Genomic DNA, 19,457 nt, shown 5'->3' with positions numbered 1-19,457 from the left:
TCTTACCTTCATGATCTTCACTGTCAATATCACTATTGTCATCACCGTCAACATCACTATTGTCATCATCTTCTTCATCACCTTGATGGGGTTGCTGTGCTATATTTGTAAAAGGCAAAAAAAAAAAAAAAATAGTAACTCAGTAAAAAAAAAAAAAAAAAAAAAAAAAAGACAACATTGTTGTTTCAATTGTGATCACGCTTACCGTTACGTTGTTGTTGTTGTTTAAATAGTTTCTTATACATAATGATTTCGTGTACAGTCATACCATCGTAATGCGTTCTTTTTTCAATCAATTGTTCCATGGAGTATAAGCATCCTTTGGTGAAAGAGTTCAAAAAGCAAAAGAAAAAAGCGAAAGAAAGAGAAGCAATTAAGGATTTCACTTGCTTGTCAATATGCGCGTTGCAGTCGGAGTTATTTGTAGAAAATCATGAGTCATATACCTATAGCAAATAATATAAAATGAATATATAATGTCTTTTTCTTTCTTTTTTAGTGTCATCTGCCTTACTTTCTATGCAAAATAGAAAAGATGTCTATAGTAGTAGCGATAGGAAAGGAAAAAGAAAGTATGAGAAAATAATTTACATAACGCTGAGCCATGGATTGAGGATTTCCTTTTTTGGATATTCAGCTACGGCTCATATTCGTTCGTAATCTTTCTTTACTATAGTTATTCAAAGTTTAATGAATACAAGGAATAGGAAATAAGTGATAAAAACATTCACTTGAAGGTGCTTATTCTAATATCATTATCATCATCATCATTATGATGTTAATCAATAAAAATCAATTCAAAAAAAGCAACTTAAACCTATGTGATTTCTTACGATTGGTTAATTTGATTTGCAGGATTTTTTTAAACTGGCTCCGACCAGGTAGCATATAAAATTTGAATTTTTTCTTTCTTTCTCTATCTTTTTTCTTCACTTTTTTTTTTTTTTTTTTTTTTTTTTTTTTTTTACACGTTATTAAGCGAACATCATGGCTCAAGCATCCAACAGAGATTTGACTGAACTTATTATGCGTCCCAATACTGGCACAGTTGGTAAACAAGTACGTGTACGAAGCAATTTCTTTGGAATGACTAGTATTCCAATCAAAGATGTACAACACTTGAATATTCAATTCCTACCGGAGGGTACATCTCTACCTGTTCGAAGAAACTTGTGGCAATGTTTTGAAGATAGTCTCAAAGGTCGAGCTTTTCTCAACAAGATCAAACCGGTCTTTGAAGGTCGTGCAAATCTCTTTTCTCCAAAACCTCTCGAGTGTGGTAATGATAATCTTGGTATTTCTTTTGAAGTAAATAAAAAAAATGACGTGTATTTTATCATATGCTTATTATTTCATCCCCAACATTATTATATTTTTTTGATCACTTTTTTTTTATTGGTTCATTTATATTCATCATTTTTATTCTTGTTATAGGTCAACCTTCAACATGGAAATCGTTCTGGAGGTGTTTTCAAGTCAAAAATCAAGCCTGTATGTGTAATCAACATGAGTGAATTACAATTACTTTTGGATGGAAAGTCTGGTATTATCAACAATTGTTTAACTGGTAAAAAAAGAAAAAAGAATAATATCATTGTATCCCTTTTTTATCATTAACTCTTTTTTTTTTTTTTTTTTTTCTAAAATTGTGCTACAGCCATTATGGTTCTTGATGTACTATTTCGTCACGTTCCAAGCATGCAATATTCCACTGTGGGTCGATCCTTTTTCACTCCCCAAGACAAATGTCCTTTACCCAATGGTGCTGAAGTATGGCAAGGCTTTCATCAATCTGCTCGTCCAACTAAAGGTAATATATAAAACATATAAAACATATAAAACACATAATCCTTAATATTTTTTTGTTAATATTTCATTATTCATTGTTTATAGGTAAAATGATGGTCAATGTTGATGTCAGTGCTACTGCTTTCTATGAATCTGGTCCTCTTCACGAAATGTTACCCAAGCTACTTGACCGCCGCAGTCTTGATGATCTTCGTCGTGGTATTCCTGACCGTGAACGTATCAAAGTTGAAAAAATACTCAAGAATCTCAAGATCGTTGTTGTCCATCGTGGTGCTGAAAAACGATTGAAGTACAAGATTAACAAGCTCACTCCTACCTCTGCTGAAAACACTGTATTCAAGGATGATACTGGAAATGAAGTGACCGTTGCTCAACACTTTCAAAACACTTACAACAGACATTTGGCCTTCCCTTTCTTACCCTGTATTGTTGTCAAGAAGAATACCTTTTTGCCTATGGAAGTTTGTGAAGTAGTTTCTGGTCAATGCCCTGTAGAGACACCGAGTGACTATCAAAAAGGTGAAATGATCAAGTTTACTTGGAATACACCCAATGTGCGTGCCAACTTGATCAATCAAGGTTTCAACGTACTCGACTACAAGGACGATCCGTATAATCAACAATTTGGTGTCAGCGTCAAGCCTGATATGACCATGGTCAATGCTCGTGTTCTTCCGGCTCCAAAGATCTCTTATCATGCTTCAGCTAGTTTTACTCCTGTCGGTGGTACTTGGAGTCTCCGTGGTAAGAAAGTCGCAAACGGTGCCACCTTGGAATCTTGGTCTGTTGTCAATTTTGCAAGCAGTATCAATGATGGTTCGGTACGATTTTTTATTCGTGAACTAGGTCAAATGTTCATTGATAAAGGTTTGGTAAGGTGGTTTCTTTTTTTATTTATTTATTTATTTCAAGAAAAGAAGAAAACATGGTTTATACTAATCTTTCACCTATTATTATTTATTTTATGATTAAAAATATAGAATGTCATCAATCTTGAACTATAAATTACTCATGCTAATCCTCAAGTTATCAACATTAGACTTAGAAAGCCATTGAAGCCTCTGTCAAAAAAAAAAGGAAGGTAGGTAAGGACAATGGAAAAAAGAAATCAGTAGGTACAAGAACAGGATATTATATTCGCTTTTTGAATGACACGATGGATAATATGGATCAGTATCCCGGATTTAAAGGGTATTATCTTGTGATGGACAATGCGCCAATACAACAATCTAAGGACATTGAAGCAACGATTACCGAACGACAGTACAGATGCATTTATCTTCCACCATATTCCCCGGAGCTCAACCCAATTGAACAATTCTGGTCTGTGGCAAAGAGCAAACTGAAGCGGTCCAATCTTATGGATGATGAAACTTTATCAGACAGGATAGGTGAAGCTTGTAGTTTAGTTACTCGTAGTGATCTTACTGGATTCATCACACATTCTATCAATCGCTTTGATGATTGCTTGAACAAACGTCCTATGTGATACTCTTTTTTTATTTTTTATTTTTTTATTGTTTTAATAAAGCATACCTTTTATTCAAATATACTTGGTGTCTTTTAATATTGTGTTGTATTTTTATTATCATTCAAAAAAAAAAAATGTAAGAGTACCTTAGAACGCCATGGTAGATTGGACGTATTCATGCGACAAGTAGATTTTCAAAATATACGCCAGGTTAGTATCAAAAACTCCGCCATCCAAAAATCAAATAGGACGCCATTTTTTCTCCCCCCATGCGCCATCTAACTCTGGAAACACTGTAAAATACAGTATTTCTGGAATAAGTCATCGGACCTGAAGAAAGCAGGATGTTGGTTTCTTTTTTTTTTTTTTTAATCACCCTGTCGCCCTGTCGGTTTTCTCCTTTCTTTTTTTCCCTTTTTCTTTATTTTCTTTTTTTTTCAATTCTACTTTCTTTTTATTTTTTTATTCTATTATTATTATCTTTTATCTTCAAGCTACCCGACATTTGTATGGCTCCTAAAATAAGGCACTCAATGGCATCTGTGTCGATATAAAAACCGCTTCTTATATAGAATTACAAAAGTAGAAAAGGATCAAGCTGCTCTTTTATTCTTTTTAGTTCAGATGCTCCGTTTCGAAACTTGAAAAATAGTCTTTACAATATAAATAGATTCAAATCAAAAACGATATAAAAAGAATCATTCTACCTAGTAAAAATCTGACAACCTCCTAGCGACATCTATGGGAAAAGCAAGTTTACATTCTTAGAAAAAAAGAAAGTCAGAAAGCAACGCCAAGGTACCCAATCTTGTTCAACTCTGCGATATCGAGAACTTTATGTTATGAAGCCGCAATATTATGGCAAGATAAACCTATTGACGCGTTCGTGAACTTAGATGCATTGTCGGGTAAGGCAGTTGTGTGATAAATATAAAAACAAAAGTACTGATTAATTGCTTTATCTCAACAGAAGCAACTATCAAGTGGAATACCAAAGTAGATATCATCCGTATTATTTATTTGTTATCTCAGGTGGTGTGTGACTCTTCAAAAATAGTGCCTATTTAAAGTTATTCACAACTCATTACGACTGTCCTTTAAACAGAATTACTCGGCGAAGATATGAACATCCTCAACTACATCAAGGTTCTCATCTGTCTAGATAATTCCCTTTTTTTTAATTTCTTTACAATACATTCATCTTAAGGGGTCTGCCTTTTGGCTTACCTGCCTCCCTTTTGGCTTGCCTGCCTGCTTTTTGGTCTGCCTTCTTTTTTTTTGCCTATCTTTTTCTCTACAAGTATTCTTTAATGGTTCAATCACCGTTGTCTATCTCTCAATTGACCTGCTTCTTTTTTGCTTTTTGGGCTTGACTGTCGCTAATGCGCATCTGCTTGGTTACGGTCTGCCTTTTCTTTTTTTTATTCAACAGTTTCCGGGATGGTTATCGCCAGGCACCCACTTTCGTTGCAGCGGTACGATGATCACGTTACACTTAAATGGTAAGCTAGCGAAATATTTTTATCTGGATAAGTATTACTCATTTTTTATTTTTTATTTTTTTATGTGTTGGGGTAGAACCCAGCCCCTGAAATCCTTTTTTTTTTCTCTCAACTCATTTTTTTTATGATATTATCAAACATTGAATCTTTTATTCAGTGTTTTTTTATTTATTTATTCTCTTATTTCTTTTAGTATAAATAACCATCATATTCTTAGTTTTCTTTTTCGATTGTCAATTTTTTTTTATATTTTTATTCAATAAAAGATTTTTTTAACCAAAATCATATTGGCCACTCTTGAGGAATAAATCATCCTAAGTTTTATCTTTATTTTGTTATTAACAAGCAATCATCAAGCATATTATTCAAGTTATTTGATTAATCATCAATAACTGTGATCAAAATCATCAAGAATTCTACTACCTTTTTTTTGATTACATTTATTTTTTTTATTTTCTTTTGTTCTTTTTATTTAAAAGAACTGGTGCTCACTATACGAGCAATCATCACCAATATCATCATCTTGATATTACCTTTTACTTTATTTACAAATCAACCATCCACCTTCTAACAAAAAAATCCCTAACATATGTTAACTTGGTGAACTCAATTGGTGGATTTCTTTTTTTTTTTATTGTTCTTTTTTTCATGATTTTCTTATATTCTCTATTTGATTATGCGACAATTATATTTTTTTTTCTTCTGTCATTTATTTTCTATCCTTATGATATTTTATTTCCTATTTTTGCGACATCTTATTCTTTGAACGTCAATTATTATTGAATAAAGTGTATATTCAAGAACGCTATAACTGTAATGGCGGATGGCAGCCAGTTCGCTCATCAATCATTTTTCCGTTTCCGCTGAAAACCATCTTTTCTTCCGCGCTCTTTTCCCCACCTTTTCTTCCTTCCTTCCCCCCCCCCTCATTTTGAACAATATACACATATATTTCTATACAATGTAGTCTTAGATTATCTTCTTAGATTAGTATCAATTTATATATTATTACTTTTAAATAAAAAATACTTTTTATTACCAAATATACTAAGGAAAAGATACCTCATTCTCTCAGTATTCTTTTTTTTTTTTTTTGTGAACAAGGCTGAGCACGAGCAGTAGTACTACAAAGGGAAATCTGTACAGGACAAACAAAACGTGGGCGTTTTACGGAAACAGATAGTTGTTTTGATTCTTTTCATTCTTTCCTTCCCCTTCGATACATTGTACTTCTATGTCCTGAGAGCAATGACCCTCACCGATGACGACTCAAGTATAGAATATTCCGAAGACAAAGACAATGGTAAAAAAAAAAAAAAAAAAATTATATACATATATATCAAAAGAGACTAAAAAGAGAGTGACTTGTGTACAATCTATACTCAAACTTTACTTAGTGGATTCATCAATAAAATCCAGTACAAAGGCTATCGACAATGATACCGAAGGTTGCCCTGATGATCAAGGTCCGTTCAATATTGTCCTTGTCGACATTAGAAAGACGGCTGAACAACGACGTGTTTATTGCGAAGAAGTTGAGCTTCTGGGTAGTCAGAAAGTGGAGTATATGACTTTGTCTTATCGCTGGGGAGAGATGAACGAGCAGGTAGTACGAGCTACTGATGATTATGATGCCCATGTCACTTCATTTTTATTGAATGATTTTCTTCGCCTGTGCAGACGAATCATGAGGGAACCTGACCTGAAAAAGATCAAGTACGTGTGGGTGGATGCCATCTGTATCGATCAAAGAAATGAAAAGAGTAAGAAGGATACCATTTATCGGATGAATGATATTTACGAGAACGCAGCATATATTGTTGCCGTACCTGATTTAAATATGCAATACTGGTTGAATGTCAGCAAGGCATATGCTAGGATGTGGCAAAAGATAAAAAAATACAGATGGTACATCTATTATGCTATTACTGAAAATATCGAAGGAATGGATCGACTGGATGAAGAGTGGATGGATACCCTAGGTATTCCAGTCGATGACAAAAGTCGACATACTCTCAAAACTAGTTTAAATCTCAAGGTAAATAGAAAAATATAAATTATATATGGTACCATATCTTTTTTTTTTTTTTTTACAATTACTGCGTAGAGTAAACGAGATTCGGATGATGAAGAAGAAGAAGAGATGAATGCATGCCGCGAAATATCATTCAAAAAAGATATTCAAAATACGGATGATTACTATGAAAACATGCAAAATTGGTTAATCAAGTATCAGCGTAATGCATGGAAGCGATTGGAAAAGAAAAGAAGAAGACAAATCCTGAATGCTCTCGAACACCTAACGGATTTATTTGGAGATTGGGCAAATCGAACGTGGGTCATCAGTGAATATCATATTGCTAAAAAACACAACGATGGAAAGATGAAATATTGGTTCATTCATCTTAATTCTGAACATATTTTCCATGATGAATATTTTTTCACATTTGATTTCAATGATCAAAGCATACCTCCTTCTCAATCATTCCGTCGTTTGATCTATTTAGCATACCATCTTACCATCAAGAAAAAAATGATCTATCGTTCCTTTGTCGATAAGATATTGAACTCTCGAGCTAGTAGAAATGAAGATCGATTCCATGCCATGTTACCTTTGTTACCAAAGTACAACAAGATCATACGAACCAAGGATACCATCTCTAGTTGGAATATCACTGACATGACATCCGTCAGATTAAAACTTTATGAAATTTTAGATCCTATGGACAAATTCCAACTATTTTATTGTTCCTCTTATATGATCCGTGCCGTTTTACCCACTTTTGCTTCAAACTTTAATGAAGAAAATCCCGCTTACACCATGCGCATCTTTATGAATCATCCAGTTTCCGAGTATAATTTTGATATCACTGATCATGCCTCGATCATCCTGGAAACTCATCCATCCTACCATATGAATCATGATTATCAGGGACCGTGTCTTCATGTGCGTCCAAAGAGATATTACATGTACCAATCCACCGAATCATCATTGGAAGAGATGGATGGACTCAAGAGATACAATAGGTCATTTAGGCAATTAGGTCTTGAATGTACACCAGATTCTTTAACTCTAGTGAAAATTCTAGCTATTTTCCGTGATGAAGATCAAGATCAATATTGTCCCAAATTGGCAGTTCGACTTCTTGGCAGTATAAAAAGGAATATTTGGATATTATGTAGTTTTGATGATACTAAATTTGAATCACAACGTCATATCAATACTGATTATATATTTCATGTTTATTGACCAAATAATAAAAAAAAAAAAGTGAATGTAAAAAACTAGTTTATCTATATATATATATAAGGATATTTGAAAGAAATTGGTTAAAAAGAGTTTGGTACTACATTGGTCGCATTCACCAATGTAAAGTGATTGTCTCAATTCATCTAGGAAATTTTCTAATTCAGATGGGAACTATCGATTGATTGGCTCTGATTGCATCATCCTTTTAAATTGAGAAAAAAACTTTCTGTGTTTCTTCAGCTTCTCTATTTCGTTCTCCCCTTTCTTTTTTTTTTCTCTTTTTCTTTCTCTTTCCTTTTAGTTCTCTTTATTTTCTTTCCTTTTTTCTTTTCTTTTCTTTTTTTTTTTTTTTTGGTCTTTTGTTGTATTACTTTCCAATTCATCCTTTTTTATTTTTTTATTTTTTTGTAACTATTGTCTTCATTCAATCATGTCTTCTGTGTTTGTCTCTGACAATAGCGGAACCCAACAACAAAAGGCAAATGAACCTTCACGACCAAAACGACCTAGATCTAGTTTAGCAGTAAGTTAAAAGATTATTTTTTTAACCTTTTTTTTTTTTTTTTTTTTGGTATTTCTATTTGACTTGTATTAAATTGTTTCTTTTATTAGTGTATTCGTTGTCGAAAGAAAAAGGTCAAATGTGATTTTGTTCAGCCTACTTGTGGACGTTGTGCTTTGGCAGGACTACCTTGTAGTTATGCAACACCACCTCGTCGAGTGGATGGTCATGCTTTTGATCAACTTGGTAGTCATGTAGAAGAACTTAGGGGACGTATGCAAAAGATGCAATCTGAACTGGCCATGATGAAAAGTAATCTACATCCTTTTTCTGGTACTACTGGACCTTCTGATGATAGTATGATGTTGGGAGGAACCATCAACAATAATACCAACAATAATACTGGCAATAATAGTCAACTTATGGGTATGCTTCCGTCTACTTCTTTTGGAGATTCTTTTGATAATCGAAATAACAATATGGCTTTGATGGATCCTTCTATGGCTTCTCAACAACCTGTGACTTGGAAACTATCACTTTCACCTTCTGGATTACGTATCGATACTAATATTGCAAGTGTGGCTGATTTGTATCGTATTTTATTAAATGGTATTAGTCAATTGAATATTAATGGGGATTCAGCTGCAAGTTTATTCAGTACCGACTCTATACGAAGTGCCACGGAAAGGAAACAACAACAACAACTTGGACGATCTACTGCAACTGGTTTGGATGATCACAATAATTCAATGTCTCCATCTTCAAATGCATCTATTAAATCTTCACATCAACAAGGACTAGGAACGGGTATGATGCTGAGCGATACTGCTGGTAACGGTGGACCTAGTGGAAGACTATGGGAAGTAGATGACAAGGAAGCTCGGCAAATCTTACAAGAACAATATCAACAACAACAAATGGATGATACTATGGCCCCAGAAATTTTAGATCAATTAATGCACTCATGCTATCATCAATGTTTTTTAGCTTATCAATTGGTCGATAAAGAGACATTCATGAAACAATACGTGACGGAACCTGGTCTTGATCCCCTACTTGCCAATTCGATTAATGCTTGGATGTCAAAACATGGTTGTGTCTACCATAATGCTACTCCTGGTACAAATCCTGCTAAAATGGGTGACTCCTATTTCAAGAATGCACGTCAATTACTCAAAAAATGCTTCGATATTAGTAGTCCTGTCACGATTCATGCACTATTGAACCTTTACATGTATCAACTCAGCAGTGGAAGATCTAGTTTGGCTTATCTTTATATTGGTTTGGGAATTCGAATGGCTCAAGATTTGAAGTACCACAAAAAGGAACATATGCCTAGTGATCCTCAAGAACGAGAAACCAATAAACGATTATGGTGGTCAGCATATTGGTTGGATCTTTGTGCTGCTCTGGAATCAAATAGACCGACAATGGTGGATGATAAGGATTGTGATTTGGAATATCCCATCAAATTGGACACGGAAGATGATGAAACTGGTTATCGAATTGATTTTTGTGTACATTCTATTAAACTAATGAAGATTCGAAAGGATATCACCAAACATTTACCCTCTGAACAATCTGGTCAATCTCTATTATCGGCCATCTCTAGATTGGAAAATGCATTGACAAATTGGCTCAATGAACTACCCAAGCACTTACGATTTGATTATGATGACCAATTCCAAAAGACAGGCTCTTTCCGTGATGAAGCAACCTTGATTCTTAATATTCAATATCAAACCACTTGGATCATGCTACACAAGTTCTTTTTACCAAAGAAGGATCAAACTGCCACACCCGTTGCCTTACTCTCTCTCAACATTTGTACAAAGTCAGCAAACTTTATCACCAAAATGCTCGATCTTTATTCAACTCATTTACCATGGTGTCAATTCTTTTATGCTCTGGATGGTGTGATTGCAAGTGTGACGATTCATCAAGTCAATGCCGTGTCTAACGAGAAGGAATTAGCATCTCTGGCTCAGCGCAATTTGATCATGACTGCCAATGTCTTGCGAGGTTCTCCTCTTACTTATATGGACAAGGTGAATGATATTATGGATAGCATTGATTCTTTTCTCAAACAAAATGGTTTACCCACTCATATCAACGATATTCCACCTATCAATGAGGACTCGGCCAATCAACAGTCAATTTCTTCCGTTTTCGATCCAGCTACTATATTTGAACAACAACAACAACAACAGCAAAAACAAAAACCTTCTTCTACACCTCCAGCATCTACAGGATCTAATAACAGCAATAGCAACAATAGTAATACAGTACATCAATCTATGGGCATGTCTATTCCATCCTCCTCAACACCACAAACTACACCTGGATCTGTGGCCGGAACCAGTTCCACGTCTCCGTTTGGCATCTCATCACCACGTCCTCAACAACAACAACAACAACAACAACAACAACAACAACAACAACAACAACAGCATTCTCATCTACCACCTAGAAACACTGTACCATCTCAACTATCCCCACATCATATGTTTCCTCATGATACGATGAGTCCCATTCCAATGATGCATTCACCTCAACCTAAAATGGAAATGATACCTTCTTTACCCAAACAAGATTCAGCACCTCAGCAACAACAACAACAACAACAACAACAGCAGCGGCAGCAACAGCAACAACAGCAACAGCAAAATGTTCCCACTTCTGTTTATGCACAATCTTTACCACCACAACCGCCTTCAATGATGGATCCTTCAGCAATGATGTTCAATGATACGATGATGGGACTAGGACAGGGAATGGATGCATCATTTTTCCCTGGGATGGCAGGTGCATTTGGATCAACATCTACTCCGACTGAAAATGTATATACTCATCAATCTTTGCCTTCACAGTCTCACCTTCATCACACACCACAACAACAACAGCAGCATCATCAACAACAGCAGCAACAGCATCATCATCAACAACAACAACATCAACAGCAGCATTCTCAACAGGATATGGCTTCAATGTTCGCGAATCCCATGCTGGCAGGTACTTTTGGGAATAATGATAGTACATTTGGATTGGATCAAGGACTTTATGCTTCAACTTCTTATCCACCATTTGTTAACCAACAACAACAACAACAAAATCATCCAACATCATCTTCTGATTTATTCCATTCTTTACACCAACAAACATCGTCTACAGTTGGTGCACCTTCTACCGGCATCACTACAACCACATCGGTATCAACAAGTACAATCAACTCATCAAATCATAGTGTACCATCATCTATATATGGACCGACTCCAACAACCTCCACCTCTGTTACTAATGGTCCTCCTATAGATGGCTTGTTAAACATGGATCCCGACACAATGAATGCATTCTTACAATACGCACCTGGCAATTTTACAACGCCATTTGGTTATCAACAACAACAGCAACAACAGCAACAGCAGCAGCAACAACAGCCAATGATGCCTTCTACTTCTTCTGATTTGATGTTTGCAACTGCGGCGGCAAATAGGAAACGTCAACGTGATTGGGATCAACAAGAAGGTTAATATGGATGGTCAATTTCTTCAGTTAGTTATATCTAGTTTATTTATATTTTTACACATATAGTATTTTATATATCTTTTTATTTATTTATACGACTTTTATCTTTGATTGATGGGGTACTCTTTTTTTTTTGTCTTTTAAATATGCATCACTTTTGTAGCATTTTTTTTTCTTAATAAAACATATTACATATTTTTTATACATATCATCAAACATGAATTTGAAGAAAAAAAAAAAGAATGGCCTTTATTGATTTTACGTAGTTTTACATAGTAAAAGAAAGACAAAGGGAACATGGTGTATGTATGTGTGTGTGTGTGTATGTAAGCATATATAATATATATATATGTGAAGAATGAGTGTTTGTTTTGTAGGTGATATGGTGTATGTGTTGTGTGTGTAATGTATATATACATATATATACATATGTGTATGTGAGTGAGAGAGTGTGTATGTGTGCATGGGTTGTGCGAGTGATTAATTGATATGAAAAAAAAAAAAGTGTTTGTGCGTAAGGAAATACATAAATAGGGCATAGATAATTGAAAAGAGGAACTGTAAATACACAAAAAAAAAAAGGAGTGACTATTTTGGGTCATATAAAAAAAAAACGAGAGGTAAGGGGTATAAAAGTTGATAAGGTAGATAAAGTTATGTTGCAAAGGAAGTAGAAGGAGGATCGGGTAACCTGTGTTGACAATTTGGAACGTACTAAACGCAGAAAAAAAAAGGTAAGCTTGACATTTCACCAAAAAGGATAGATATGACACTTTACCTTTTGTTGCATTTGATCTTCAATCTCCTTTCGCTTCATATCAATTTGTCGAGTTAGATCCTGGTACCTTTGTTCTTCACGTAAAAGATCGCGTTCCACCAACATCATATCATCATCACTTTCATCATCATCATCATAAAATGAATCTGTAGAAGCAACCCATGCATTGAAATCATTATCTGGACAATAGACGGCACCTTTCCAACGGATTTCTTTTTTATCCTTTGTGATGAAATCGATGGCCATCAAGACATTAAGTGCATCATAAACACGTCGACGAATATTCTTTGGATCACATGTGGATTCAAAGGAAGGTGTTTCATTCAATTCTTCAATTAATTGTTGTACCAGTTGATTATAAGTTGATCGACCTCGTTGTTGAAGAATATCACATACGTGTTGACTGAATAACCGTAATCCTTTTTTGTTACTAGGATACGCCATATGAGATGAGGGTTGATTGATACCTTCTTCATCATCTACCATCATAGAAAAATCTTTGGTGGTAAAATGTGTTTGATAATTAGTAGACCATTCTTCTTGATCTAATCGTTGAAGTTCGCCTGTAGAATTGAGTAAGGATGCAATCGAACCTTTTCTTGGTTGTTGTGGTTGTTGTAAAGGTGATGATGAAGTGGATGATGATGATGATGAAGTGGATGATGAAGAGATAGACGAAGAAAGAGGTGGAGGTGGAGATGCATAATAAGTCGTTACCGGAGTAGGATAATCGTCTTCATGCATCACCGTCATGGATGAAGTGGATTGTATCGAAATAGGTTTCGTTTTGCTAGCATAGAACGATGTGGCGGATGGATTAGTAGGTGATGATGATCTCCACATTACACTGGATGGATGATTATAAATAGGTAGAAGAACGACTTGAAACTCCAATAAATATATAAATAAAAATGACTGATGATGTTGTTTTGTTTTATCACTAATATACTTGTTGATTAAAGAAAGGTAAAAAAAAATAAGGTGTTTTGTCTTTTCTTTTTTTAAAAAAAAAAAAAAATATGAGAAATCAACACTCGGGTCCTCTTTATATTTAAAGAAAAGAAAAAAAAAAAAAAAAAAAACAACAAAAAGCGCGCTTTTTCTTCATTATTAAAAGTTTTTTTTTTCCTTTTTTTTTTTTTTTTTTTTTTTTAAAAAATGGATGTGCCGAGAAAATTGTATTTTCATTGTTACGATGGGTAACCGGTATCACCAACTATGGCATTTCTTCAGTTTTCCCTTTTTTTTTCTTCCCCGTGATGAGAAAAGTGGCCCCCTCTCATTCACAATTCCAACTCAGCACGGAACAAGTTTCCGATAGATAAACTCACTCTTTCCTTTGTCATATTTTCCTGACTTCCTTTTTTTTTTTTTGAAATAGAAAATCATGATAATGTACATCAAGAATGCATATATAAAGGAAAAAAAAAAAAACTTATTGAGTATGTATAGATAGTATTTGAAAAAAAAAAATTCCCAAAGTGATCGCTAGAATTAACTTTTTGTCTTGCCCTTAGGATAGTCGAAGCATGTTTCATCTTTTCATCCAATCAATTTTGATCCCTCCCAAACAAATAAACAAAAAAGAAAAAAAAAAGCAATAAATAAAACATATTAGTCAAAGGAGTGGGAGCGCTAAAAAGTCACAATCCGTCAACGTCAGTGCACTTAGACTCCAACTTAAGGTTGTTGTTTTTTAATATGAAAAAAACACTATCACAATCAATCAAAAACCTGGATCAAAGAAGGATTTACCGACAAAAGTGCACATACCCTTCTTCCACTCCGCTCCCCATCATGCTCCCCCCCTTTTTTTTAAAGTTTTTATAATAATAATAAAAAAAAACAACCTTCAAGGTCAAGTAAAGTTTGATAAGAAAAAAAAAAAGAAGTGAACATCGTCATGACAGTGTACTAGCTATCTATTTGTACAAAGAATGACTTTCAAAAAAAAAACATGATCTAAAATGTAAACATCTCCTCATGATCTTATCCTATTCTACATTGACTCAATAAATGGCCCCTTGTGTATCTTGATCATTTGAACTTGTTAGCGTTCTGTCTTTATTAACTATGTTCATATGAGCATGATGATCATGTCATCTCTTTCTATTACTATTTTGAGAATAAGAATTTTAGTTTTGACGTCGTCATATCCATAAATAGACAGACTATTTTCTTTATTTGGCCTACGATGATGATGATTTGAATGGATGTTTATTACAATAGACTGAGACCCATCTTTTTTTTTTTTTTTTTGCCTAGAAACGTCAATACAAACTCAGTGTCTACCATAACTCTGTCTAATTCTCAATTTGTCAATCATAATAACTTATCATTTTCTTTTTTTTTTATTATTATTATTTTCTTGCTTCTTGGAAGTGTGCATCCCTCTTGACCAGCATTCTTTGCCAAAACCACCGAATCATCATCATCACAGTTCCTGGATGACATATGCAGATAGATCTGTGCGTACTGATATCCATTGTTGTAAATCTTAGTTGGCTTCAATGTAACAAGCATGATCCTTGACATATTCGGTAATATCATCAGATATTCCTCTTCAACTTATTCATGCTGCATTAAAAATGACAACTTTATAGATGTTCAGTAAGGAAATGTCGTCAGCAGTATTTTATCTAGTCACTAAAATCATTGTTTAAACAAAAAAAAGGAGGTGCATCATCATTTTTTTTATTATTATGATTGTTTTTCATATCTGAAAAGTCTAACTGAAGAAGAACGTTATGTAGAAAAGAGCCACCAAATCATCATATGGAGCCAACACCAAAAGGAAAAGATAGGTATCTTGGTACCAATCATCAACTGACCATTTCTAAAGGAAAAATAATAACATTTAAACATATGCATCTGTAGGTTAAAAAAATTGTTTTTATATTATTATTATTGTTATTATTACTCAAGTCGAGAGATCACATGTGGATGACTTCTGATTTGTTCAAGCAAAAGTTCATCACCATCATTGGCAGAGAATTGCTTGCCAAAATGAGTCCATATGTCATCCACGGAGCTTAGTATCCTTTCTTGTACAAGCATAGAATCCATCGTCCATTGACTTTTGTCCGAAAAGAAACGACTGCATTGGACATCACCTTGACGCCGTGAAAGATAATTTAACATCATCTATTTGTTCATTTGATTCAGATCATTGTTATCAGTAGTAGTAATGATAAACATCATTGTGAACAGGGTTAACAAAAAAGAAACAACAACCACTATCTTTATGAAGAAATACTTGTCTCGAAAGAGTCGATAATAAATCAGTTGGTAAATTCGATCATTCAGTGTGGGATAACGCAATAGTGGATCGAACCCATTTATTTGAAAATTTTGATCTATATTCAAAAAAAAAAAAAAAAAATTAATGATGCTTTCTATTGATAATAATAACCATGTTTTTTTTTCTTTCTTTTTTGACTCCTTTATTTACCGTTCCAAAGAGACTGAAATTCAAAACTGTCTAACCATTCACTATCATCATTAGATGTTTCTATTTCCGGATCATAGGGTTGTTCTTCCCAAAAAGCTTGATCTTCAGTAGAAGGATTACTATTATTAGATGTAGACATCTCAGTTTTGCAAAGGGATGAGAAAAAAAAAAAAAAAAAGGGAGAAACACAAGCTTGATTCATCTCGCTTTATAATTATCTATATTACAATCTAGTCACGTACAAATCAATATATTTCACCCTTCGAAACAATGATGACTTTTCATTCTTTTGAACAATTAGTTTTCTGAAAAAGGGAAAGATCAGATTGCCATTCTTTAGCATCATTTAAAGAGAAAGAAATAAAGAACCAATATGATATACATAAAAAAAGGACAATAATAATTTATTACAAAATAACAAAAAAAAAAAAAAAAAAAAGGATGATAATCTAAACATGTAAAACTATTCAATGATTTCTTCAATTTCGTCAATGACTTCTTCCACCCATTCTTCAATGATTTCTGATTTGCCATCATCCAAAGATCGTACAACTTCCTTGCCCAAATCTTTTCGTTCTTGAGCGACTTGTTTTTCAGTGGCCTTTCTCCAGCTGTACCATTCTTCAATAGCCTTTCTACGAGCAGCAATCAACTTGGCAGCATTAGCATCACCGGCAGCAAGATCATCTTCTTCAAATTGTTTAGAGTATTGACGAAGATTCTTCTTGATCTTCTTCTTTTGCTCATTGGATAATAAGGAAGCAGGTCGAGGACGCCACAATAATTGCTTGAATTTGTCAATGTTTTGCTTGAATAATAATTGACCCTTGAAATCCCATAAAGAGAACCCATGATCACCAGCTTGACGCCACATACTAGAACCACTTACTACATAGCGACCTGTAGGATCCCATTCAATATCAGACACACCATAATGTTCTTGAGTAGCCAAAAGTTGGACAACAGTGCTTTGAGAAGCTTTGTTAGTGCTATCATCATTACCACCATTGAGAGGTTCGAAATCCAAATCCCAGAATTCCATGTCGAACACGGTAGCGTTGCGTAAAGTGGCGGTGACGATGTGACGACCCTTGGGAGACCAAAACAAGTAATTGGCAGATTTTTTATCAAAGACCTTGAGAGGACGGAAACCAGTTTGATGAGCCTTGGAAGTGCGATCAAGATAGTAGAAGGTCAAAGTAGTCTTTGCAGTTGAGGAAGGTTGAAGCTGGCCTTGAACACCAGGAACATTACCAGAGAGATTGATATCAGAAGTGGTGATGGTAGCAAAACGTTCACCAAGAGGTTCCCAAGCAAAAGCAACAACAGGATCCTTAATTTCCAAAGTTTCGACTGGAATACCCTTTTCACGTACACGGAAGATTTCAATATTGGAGAATTGAGATTTCTTTGTCTTGGTATGACGATCCACCTTGACAGCAAGGAATTGACCCTTGGATTGCCAGTGTAATTTACAATCATTCACGTTGAATAAGTTCTTTGTACGAGTGATTTCTTTGGAAGGTACGTTCATCAAAGTCACACGAGCAGGTTGATTGCCAACTTCAGGAGTCCAGTAAGCCAACGTTTCATCTTCCTTTTGAGATTTGTTATTATCTTGACAAGCAGGAGACCATTCAAAATCGACAATACCAGGAATCTTGATACTCTTCTTCTCTAAAAGACCCATGGAAGGAGTTTCATAAATAGATAATTGTTGACCAGGAACCACGCGAGCAAAGTATTTTTCAGAATGAGACCATTTGAACATGGGCCAATGAACAGTCTTATTAGCAGATTGACTATCTTGAGTAGCAGGGAAAGAACGTAACAAAGCACCAGTATGAACATCCCAGATAATGACTTGATTACCTTCATCATATTCACTGAAAGGATTGGAAGGACCTTCAGGAATCTTTGATAATTGAATAGGTTCATTGGACCAAGTCACCAAATAACGTTCACAAGGAGAAAAGTCGATCAATTTGACACCAGGATGTACAAAACGTACAATCTTACTCCAAGAAGGACCACCCCACAACACAATACCTTGAATATGGAAAGTAGCCAAATAACTACCCAAAGGTGACCATTGTACATAAGTTTCAGTCCAATTCTATATCAATGAAATAAAATGATTTTTTAGTTTTCTTTTCTTTTTATTATTATTATTATTATTATTATTATGATTATTATTATTATCTTTCTTACCTGACGAGTATGAACATGTTCAGGTTCATCAGACTTGCGATTCCAAAAGATACTAACATCATCACCACGATACATAACAAATTGATCTCGAGCTTGTTCATCAGCTAACCAACTCTTGATATGTTCCTTGGGTGAATATTCTTCAATAGTAGGTTCCACGTATTCGTCGCTCATTTTGGTGTATTTTTCCACATCAGTAAATTTGTTGACAGATAATTGATGCGACTTGCTCATCTTATGACCATCCAAGTTCTTAACCGCAGCATAAGCTGATTCTGCAGTTTCAAAATCGATGAAGAGATAACTATATTATATACATATAGAAAAGTATGATGAGTATACTACAAGATCCAAATAATAATAATAATAATAATCTTACCCTTTGCTTTCCATCTTGCCAGCATCATTGGGAGACATTGGCATCCAAATACCACCATCCTTGATATCACCAGCACCTTTGGTAAATAATTTTTTCAAAACAGTTAATAATTTTTCTTCTTTAGCTTCGTCAACAATAGGAGCACCATCAACCACTACAATAGTATTAAAGTCATCTTCTTGGGTAACGGTATGTTTTTCGTAAATGTCGCTAAAATCGATATCTTCTTCACGTTCAGGAAGATTTCTAAAGTCGAGACCTGGCATGGTTTTGGTTACTGTAGAAGAAAAAAGAAAGCAGAAAAAGAAAAAACAAATTGAATAAGTAAAAAATTCGTTATGTGGCTTGCCCCATTCAAACACCGCCCACGGCTTTTTTTCAATTTCATGCTTGATATATATATTTCATTAAACATAACTGAAGATAAGTGTATGAAATACTAAAAACTTTTAAGACAATCATAGATATAATAAAGAACACTAAATATTTATTGCAACATCGAAAATATAAAGGCAATAAATAAAAAAGAAATATAAAAATATAAAAAAAAAGAGGTCGTAAGCGAGTATCACATGTTTT

The 19,457-nt window shown here is 34.4% G+C and overlaps 6 protein-coding genes across 6 annotated transcripts; 3 read left to right on the top strand and 3 right to left on the bottom strand.

Annotated features, from left to right (window-relative positions):
• The first annotated feature begins 957 nt into the window (after positions 1-957).
• BX664DRAFT_337068 (PAZ domain-containing protein) lies at positions 958-3,340 on the top strand. The gene is made up of 5 exons (XM_051546157.1): positions 958-1,308; positions 1,435-1,567; positions 1,658-1,810; positions 1,894-2,676; positions 2,849-3,340. Exons 1-5 carry the CDS (start codon positions 988-990, stop codon positions 2,863-2,865), a joined length of 1,407 nt encoding a protein of 468 aa, XP_051397886.1. The 5' UTR covers positions 958-987; the 3' UTR covers positions 2,866-3,340.
• Positions 3,341-5,891: 2,551 nt separating this feature from the next.
• Positions 5,892-8,052, top strand: BX664DRAFT_337067 (uncharacterized protein). The gene is made up of 3 exons (XM_051546156.1): positions 5,892-6,085; positions 6,180-6,820; positions 6,890-8,052. The coding sequence occupies exons 1-3, from the start codon at positions 6,031-6,033 to the stop codon at positions 8,030-8,032; spliced, it is 1,839 nt and encodes a 612-aa protein (XP_051397885.1). The 5' UTR covers positions 5,892-6,030; the 3' UTR covers positions 8,033-8,052.
• Positions 8,053-8,374: 322 nt separating this feature from the next.
• BX664DRAFT_360339 (fungal-specific transcription factor domain-containing protein) lies at positions 8,375-12,282 on the top strand. Its single transcript, XM_051548151.1, has 2 exons — positions 8,375-8,555; positions 8,645-12,282. The coding sequence occupies exons 1-2, from the start codon at positions 8,463-8,465 to the stop codon at positions 12,062-12,064; spliced, it is 3,513 nt and encodes a 1,170-aa protein (XP_051397884.1). The 5' UTR covers positions 8,375-8,462; the 3' UTR covers positions 12,065-12,282.
• BX664DRAFT_337061 (E2F/DP family winged-helix DNA-binding domain-containing protein) lies at positions 12,282-13,881 on the bottom strand. The gene is made up of 2 exons (XM_051546155.1): positions 12,838-13,881; positions 12,282-12,773 (listed from the first exon to the last, which is right to left on the bottom strand). Exons 1-2 carry the CDS (start codon positions 13,678-13,680, stop codon positions 12,714-12,716), a joined length of 903 nt encoding a protein of 300 aa, XP_051397883.1. The 5' UTR covers positions 13,681-13,881; the 3' UTR covers positions 12,282-12,713.
• Positions 13,882-15,111: 1,230 nt separating this feature from the next.
• On the bottom strand, positions 15,112-16,427 carry BX664DRAFT_387203 (uncharacterized protein; the record flags this gene model as incomplete). The annotated part of the gene is made up of 4 exons (XM_051549373.1): positions 15,112-15,673; positions 15,775-15,981; positions 16,072-16,193; positions 16,289-16,427. 4 exons carry the CDS (start codon positions 16,425-16,427, stop codon positions 15,566-15,568), a joined length of 576 nt encoding a protein of 191 aa, XP_051397882.1. The 3' UTR covers positions 15,112-15,565.
• Positions 16,428-16,727: 300 nt separating this feature from the next.
• BX664DRAFT_283048 (WD40-repeat-containing domain protein) lies at positions 16,728-19,367 on the bottom strand. The gene is made up of 3 exons (XM_051541582.1): positions 18,879-19,367; positions 18,500-18,803; positions 16,728-18,404 (listed from the first exon to the last, which is right to left on the bottom strand). The coding sequence occupies exons 1-3, from the start codon at positions 19,142-19,144 to the stop codon at positions 16,752-16,754; spliced, it is 2,223 nt and encodes a 740-aa protein (XP_051397881.1). The 5' UTR covers positions 19,145-19,367; the 3' UTR covers positions 16,728-16,751.
• Positions 19,368-19,457: the final 90 nt, after the last annotated feature.

The sequence above is a fragment of the Halteromyces radiatus genome (assembly GCF_025201355.1).
Source record: "Halteromyces radiatus strain CBS 162.75 chromosome Unknown BX664scaffold_6, whole genome shotgun sequence".
Lineage (NCBI taxonomy): Eukaryota > Fungi > Mucoromycota > Mucoromycetes > Mucorales > Cunninghamellaceae > Halteromyces > Halteromyces radiatus.
The sequence above is the reverse complement of the archived record's forward strand: the minus strand, read 5'-3'. Positions and strand labels throughout refer to the sequence as shown.

Coding starts and splice junctions, on each gene's coding strand:
- BX664DRAFT_337067 (XM_051546156.1), top strand. CDS start 6,031: ATGACCCTCACCGATGACGACTCAAGTATAGAATATTCCGAAGACAAA. Junction 6,086..6,179: donor TTCCGAAGACAAAGACAATG/GTAAAAAAAAAA, acceptor AACTTTACTTAG/TGGATTCATCAATAAAATCC. Junction 6,821..6,889: donor AAACTAGTTTAAATCTCAAG/GTAAATAGAAAA, acceptor ATTACTGCGTAG/AGTAAACGAGATTCGGATGA.
- BX664DRAFT_283048 (XM_051541582.1), bottom strand. CDS start 19,144: ATGCCAGGTCTCGACTTTAGAAATCTTCCTGAACGTGAAGAAGATATC. Junction 18,804..18,878: donor GGCAAGATGGAAAGCAAAGG/GTAAGATTATTA, acceptor TATATAATATAG/TTATCTCTTCATCGATTTTG. Junction 18,405..18,499: donor AACATGTTCATACTCGTCAG/GTAAGAAAGATA, acceptor TCATTGATATAG/AATTGGACTGAAACTTATGT.
- BX664DRAFT_337068 (XM_051546157.1), top strand. CDS start 988: ATGGCTCAAGCATCCAACAGAGATTTGACTGAACTTATTATGCGTCCC. Junction 1,309..1,434: donor ATCTTGGTATTTCTTTTGAA/GTAAATAAAAAA, acceptor TTCTTGTTATAG/GTCAACCTTCAACATGGAAA. Junction 1,811..1,893: donor ATCTGCTCGTCCAACTAAAG/GTAATATATAAA, acceptor CATTGTTTATAG/GTAAAATGATGGTCAATGTT.
- BX664DRAFT_360339 (XM_051548151.1), top strand. CDS start 8,463: ATGTCTTCTGTGTTTGTCTCTGACAATAGCGGAACCCAACAACAAAAG. Junction 8,556..8,644: donor GACCTAGATCTAGTTTAGCA/GTAAGTTAAAAG, acceptor TTCTTTTATTAG/TGTATTCGTTGTCGAAAGAA.
- BX664DRAFT_337061 (XM_051546155.1), bottom strand. CDS start 13,680: ATGTGGAGATCATCATCACCTACTAATCCATCCGCCACATCGTTCTAT. Junction 12,774..12,837: donor AAGATCAAATGCAACAAAAG/GTAAAGTGTCAT, acceptor TTCTGCGTTTAG/TACGTTCCAAATTGTCAACA.